The sequence below is a fragment of the Channa argus genome, chromosome 23 (assembly GCF_033026475.1).
Source record: "Channa argus isolate prfri chromosome 23, Channa argus male v1.0, whole genome shotgun sequence".
Lineage (NCBI taxonomy): Eukaryota > Metazoa > Chordata > Actinopteri > Anabantiformes > Channidae > Channa > Channa argus.
The window spans coordinates 1770126-1776174 of record NC_090219.1 but is presented as its reverse complement, the minus strand read 5'-3'; the positions used below and the strand labels follow the sequence as shown (position 1 = coordinate 1776174).

Sequence of the window (6049 nt, the reverse complement as noted above, 5' to 3'; positions counted from 1 at the left end):
TTGATATAACTTTGAGCTTTATATACGAAGTAATGCATATAGAGTATATCCAAGGAGCAACCCAGGTGTAGGGAAAAACACTTTTGCACATCAATTTACACCCTAAACAAAATGGGGAATTAAAAAGAAACTGGCACAGATAAGGAGAACTACTGTTTTTTGTTTTTGTTTTGTTTTTTGTTTATTTGTTTGTTTTACCAGTGAACAATTTAACCAATTTATTTTAACCAATGAGTCAATGAGTCAAATAAAGCTAGCGTTATATTTCAAAACAGTAAATCCAGGAGAAATCAAGTAGCCAATTAAAAGATAATTTGTCATACTTCATGATTATAATTATCTATAAGTAACATTATAGATAATAGGAACATAGTGTCAGACACAAGCTTGCAGAGAGAGAAAAACTACACTGACGGAACAGCCAGAGGGACAATTTTGTGTGCGGAAGTGCGAACGAGTTCCTGATTCAACTACAGTTTTTGTTAAGCAGTTTTTGAAATGCGGCCGGGCGAATAAATAGCTCTGTAAATACACTAGTTGTGGCTTGTTCCGTGAACTGAATTTCAAACTGTAAGAATACTAAGAACCAATACTTAGACCATTTAACATAACATTTAGGATTGCTCATGTTATTCAGACGATAATGGAACATTCAGAAAGCCCTGCGTTAAAACTCCGTGAGAGTATCGTGTTTACAGAAGGGCCAGATGGTGGTGCTGGACGACAGCATATCCATCGGAGCGGCCCGAAACCGTGGTCAGTGGTCGTGTTGTCGGTTCTGCTTTCCGCCGCAGTTGTGGCCGCCATTGGTTGTTTCTGCGCCCTTGCCTACCCCATACTCAAAGGTAAGCAGGGATGTGCTACTTTGTGTCAAAGTGATTCACAGAAACAAAATAAAAAAATATGGCAAGAGTAGTTTATTAGATCTCCTTTAAGCTTTTGAAAACCTAAAATGAAGTTAAGGTAACCGACCACAAATTTGGACACCCTGCACACTGGGCTTCTATTAAAAACGGTATACTGTAGTACAAGTCCAGGTGAAGAGGTGAGTGCAAGCAGGTTGGAATGGGTGAAGAAAAGTGTCATGTGTGATGTGTGATATCAGCGAAAATGAAAGGAAAGGTGTTCAAGACAATGGTGAGACCAGCCATGTTTTAGGGTTTAGAGACAGTGGCACTTAAGAAGAGACAAGGGGCAGAGCTGTAGGTAGCAGAGCTTAAGATGCTGAGGTTCTCTGTGGGAGTGACGAGGATGGACAGGATCAGGTACATCAGAGGGACAGCTCATGTTAGATGTGTTGAAGATAAAGTCAGAGAGGCCAGATTGAGGTGGTTTGGACATGTTCAGAGGAGAGACTGTGAATATTTCGGTAGAAGGATGCTGAGGTTGGAGCTGCCAGGCAGGAGGTCTAGAGGAAGACCAAAGAGGAGATTTATGGATGTAGTGAGGGAGGACGTGAAGTTAGTTGGTGTGAGTGAAGAGGACGCAGAGGACAGGGTTAGATGGAGACGATGATTCGCTGGGGCGACCCCTGAAAGGGAACAGCCGAAAGGAAACGAAAGCTATTAACCTCTGAAAATTAGTAATTAGTCAATTAGAATTCCCTCAAAATTGTACAGAAGTACAGTACATAAATAAATGTACTTTCCACCTCTATGCTATTTGGTTTTAGTGATACTGATTGGTAGTGACTATTTCAGAGCTGCGGGCAGAGAGAGTGAGAGGAGAAAATGGAACTGAAGAGAAGGTTTTAGGTGAGTATCATAACCCCTAGTCACTGCTCTACTACTATATATATTTTAATCATTTTCATGTACAGTTTAGACCTCATAAGGTATGTGGATGAAGGATCCATATTATTTCTGGAGATTCACACAGCTCCACACCAGAGATGATAAGCAAATCATTTCAGCATATATCCACTAATGCCAATTTACCAGTTAGTGTTTATTGTATATTTACAGTAGCATCAGCAGCATCAATTTGTAACCTACATATGGCTCTATTATAACCAAGTTTCTATTTAGCTCTAATTTCAAAATATGTAAAAGTATCTGTGTGTGTGTGTGTGTGTGTATGTGCAGGTTTCTGGAGTATTACAGTGCTCTCGTTGTTAGTAGGAAGTACCTCCTTTATCGTCTCGTGGACTCTCACCTACTTTGACTCATACCAGCGTGGCATGGTGTTTCCAAAACCACTGGCACTGGCCCATTTCAGGTAACGGTCTATCAGACTACTATCTTTCTTACAGCAAATGAGGCCGGAGGGGTTCAATGCAGGATTTGAAGTGACTCCCAGTGACGACTTCAGTATGTTAGAAACAGGAATCAGTGTTTGTCTTTGTGTGTCTTTTTTCTAGAGATGTATCTGGTGAAGGTCTCCATGTGGGTTATGGTGTCGCTCTCCTAAATGGCATCATGGCTATGCTTACCGTCATCTGGAGCCTCAACTGACACACACACGCGCACACATTCATGCATAATTCTATTTCACTTCAGACGACATTACATTGATATACATTCATTTACTAGAGAGTTTCCCTAACCACAACAACTTTAACCTAGACCTAATCTTACACTTATTTTCAAGGAGTAATCGAGCTTTTTTAATGCAGTCTTAATGCAGTAATGACTGATAGATCCTCACTGAACTGTGAACTAAACTTTCTGCCTGCTAGTCAACAAAAAGATGGAAATTCGTCTTACAATTTACACTGTGTCTTTGAAGAACACTGACTTTATTTAGCCACGGAAGTTTCGTATGAGTCTCAGCTGTACTTGGGAAGCATTTTGCACCAAACTAGGGCTGTGCATGGTGACCTCCAAATGTTAAAACTAGCTGTGTTCCATTCATTTCGAGCAGAGAAGAAAAACTTACTGTCATGTACAGATACTGTAAATACATCAGTATTAACTGAGGAAAGTTCCTACTAAAGTGGGGATTCAAATACATTCACAACACCAAAGAAAATTAACTAGTTACTCAAGTTACGGCATTTCTTCCAGAAGCATGTGACACTCAGTACACTTTTGTTTATGGGACACTGTTTACCTTTAAACTCTGCTGATGCTAATAGCCTTAATATGTCTGTTAAACTCTCTGATTTGGTTGTACATGTTTGGCAGATCGCTGTCATTAAAAAGGAACATTTGAAATTATTTTTACTGTTTGTTTTTCTATGTGGATATGAAGTTATCAGAACTGTTCGCATTGTCATTGTATTCTCTGTACTGGCTATCTTGATGTTTGATTCAGTTGTGAAATTGTCTTAGAACAGGATTCGGAACACCAGCTTTAGCTTCTGTTTTTTGGGGGGGTTTACTGTATTACTCTATCAATTCTGTATTTCTGTACCTGCAGGCTAACATACGATATCTTACCAATAATGTTTATACATTTGAAATATATTGTTAATGATCCATCATCATTAACAATATATAATGACAGAGTGACAGTAGATGATAGAGTTCTGTTATGGTTAACCTGGAACACATCAGCCTGCTAAACCTGCAGCACACTTATGAGGAGTCTATAATCATGATACAAATTTATTTACTTTATAATTTAAAGTCAAGATTATAAAGATGTATAGAGAAAACCCAACAATTCTTCCTTGAGCAGCACTAGGCAACAGTGGAGAGGAAAAACTCCCTTTTACAGAAGAAATCTCCAGCAGAACCAGGCTCAGGGTGGGCAGCCATCTGCCTTGATGGGTTGGGGTGAGTGGGAAGCAAAGAAATAAAAGAAAAAGAGCAACAAAAGCAACAACAAGACATCGGGCAGGTTGGTAGGACAAGTAGCTGCACGCTGGAAAATACACAGCTTCAAAGCCCAGGGACACATGCAGAAAGGGACAGAGAGAGGGAGACAGAAGGGCAAAGACAACTATGTCACACAGTAGTGACAATTGTGGGGTGAGAGGAGAGGAGAGAGGGACAAGATGAAAGGAGCTCAGTGCATTGGGGGGTGGGTCCCCCAGCAGTCTAAGCCTATAGCAGCATAACTTCTTTTCCTTTCGGCGCCACAGCGAATCATCTGCCTCCATCTAACCCTGTCCTCTGCGTCCTCTTCACTCACACCAACTAACTTCATGTCCTCCCTCACTACATCCATAAATCTCCTCTTTGGTCTACCTCTAGACCTCCTGCCTGGCAGCTCCAACCTCAGCATCCTTCTACCGATATAGTCACAGGTTCTCCTCTGAACATGACCAAACCACCTCAATCTGGCCTCTCTGACTTTATCTCCAAAACATATAACATGAGCTGTCCCTCGGATGTACTCATTCCTGATCCTGTCCATCTTCATCACTCCCAAAGATAACCTCAACATCTTAAGCTCTGCTACCTCCAGCTCTGCCTCCTGTCTTTCTATAACTAAGTATAAGCTTTATCAAAGAGGAAGGTTTTGAGCCTAGACTTAAAAGTAGAGAGGCTGTCTGCTTCCTGAATCAGAACTGGGAGCTGGTTCCACAGGAGAGGAGCTTAATAGCTAAAGGCTCTGCATCCCATTCTACCTTTGGAAATTCTGCGAATAACAAGTAAGTTCTTGCATAAGTAAAAGGAGTGAAGTTTCCAAAAAGATTGTGGCTAAATATCCTAATTCTCTGCAAGATGTTATAGAGCAAGATGTGATTGGCCCAGGGTATCACTCTCTAGTCAAGCAAATGCAAAATTGGATAGAGAATGTGAGGCGGCCTACGACCCCAAAAATAAGAAAACGAAGGCATCGCACTAATGATTCTGAGAGAGACGAAGTCCCTCCAGAGCAAAGAGCAGCATTTCAAGACACTTATGGATAAATTACTGGGATTTAAAATTCCTGCTACGTGGAGAGACTCTAGAGAGTCAGCAGGAAAAGAAAGAAAAACTGAAGATGGATCAGCAAACAGATGCAAATGCAGAAGAGGTCAAACGTTTAATGAAATTAACTTTCTACACACAGTGTAAACAGGTTAACCGGGGGACAAATATAAAACACCTTCAGAAAGAGTGGCCATTTTGGTTCAAGGAACTTGACATGGCAGTCCACTTCAAGGAACTTGAACTTGAACAAGGGACTGGACTTAAAGAAACTTTTACACGGAATGTTGATCTGAAGGGAAAATGACTCTTGAACTACATGAATACGGTTTGTGTGAACAAAAGCAAAAGGTTTTTTACAGGATGTAACAAAGTTTAAAGTGCTCGGAGGACAGCTGAGTGGTTGCTCTGGAGACATTAAAGAGATAATGCTGCTCCTGCTGTCCTACTTTGATGAGAAGGAAGATGTCATGTTCTGCTATGTGGAGGACGTATGCCTGGCTGGGGAAGTACAGATGGATCAAGTTCATAAGACTCCCACCATTGTTGTGTTTGGTAAGTAAACATTGTTTTTCTTACATTTCTCTATTGATTTACTTTAAATTTCTTTGATAATGTTTAAGTTCAAATTGTTTCATGAAACGTTTCGGGAACATTGTCTCATCGTAATTTTTATTTAATTGTGTGTATATGTTTGCTTTTACTTTTTAGGGCAATCGTCCTTTCCTCAAGATGTTTTATGCTGAGTGTTGATTGAAACATTGTGCATGACAATATAACGTGCAAGGTTTCTGCCCTGTTCATGATGTTTGGGAGCTATTATTGCTTTAACATCCATTAGCCATCACAGCTGGCATCAACCCTGGAGTTTTTACAGAGGTGTGTCTTTTAGATGACCTTTATCTAACATACTCACATTACTGAACTTAAATCTAAAGTAGCTACTGCAACCTGATGTTGGGGGACTTTTTACCTTTCATTGTTTTGTCTCTCTAAAATATTAGCTGGAATTAAAAAAAATAATAGTGTGTGTGGTTCCCCCCCAATAGTAATACATTTTTTCTTTTTCTTCTCATTCTCAAGGTGTTTTTTTTTTCCATCAAGCCAGAGAAGGGTACTAAACTGGAGAGGAAAAGCACATCCCGTCTTCATGTGAACCCCAGAGTGCTAGACTTGATTACCTTGATGAACTTTCAGACCATGAGTGGCGTGATGTTTGAATATCGACTGAACTCAGTAGAATTTAT

At 40.2% G+C, this 6049-nt stretch overlaps 1 protein-coding gene across 1 annotated transcript; it reads left to right on the top strand.

Annotated features, from left to right (window-relative positions):
• Positions 1-445: 445 nt before the first annotated feature.
• arl6ip6 (ADP-ribosylation factor-like 6 interacting protein 6) lies at positions 446-3158 on the top strand. Its single transcript, XM_067493755.1, has 4 exons — positions 446-845; positions 1701-1754; positions 2085-2217; positions 2360-3158. The coding sequence occupies exons 1-4, from the start codon at positions 644-646 to the stop codon at positions 2451-2453; spliced, it is 483 nt and encodes a 160-aa protein (XP_067349856.1). The 5' UTR covers positions 446-643; the 3' UTR covers positions 2454-3158.
• The last annotated feature ends 2891 nt before the right edge of the window (positions 3159-6049 follow it).

Bases quoted from the DNA above. Each gene is read 5' to 3' on its own strand.
- arl6ip6 (XM_067493755.1), top strand. From the start codon at position 644: ATGGAACATTCAGAAAGCCCTGCGTTAAAACTCCGTGAGAGTATCGTG. The intron at 1,755-2,084 runs GTGAGTATCATA...GTGTATGTGCAG, and splicing joins AACTGAAGAGAAGGTTTTAG to GTTTCTGGAGTATTACAGTG. The intron at 2,218-2,359 runs GTAACGGTCTAT...TCTTTTTTCTAG, and splicing joins CTGGCACTGGCCCATTTCAG to AGATGTATCTGGTGAAGGTC.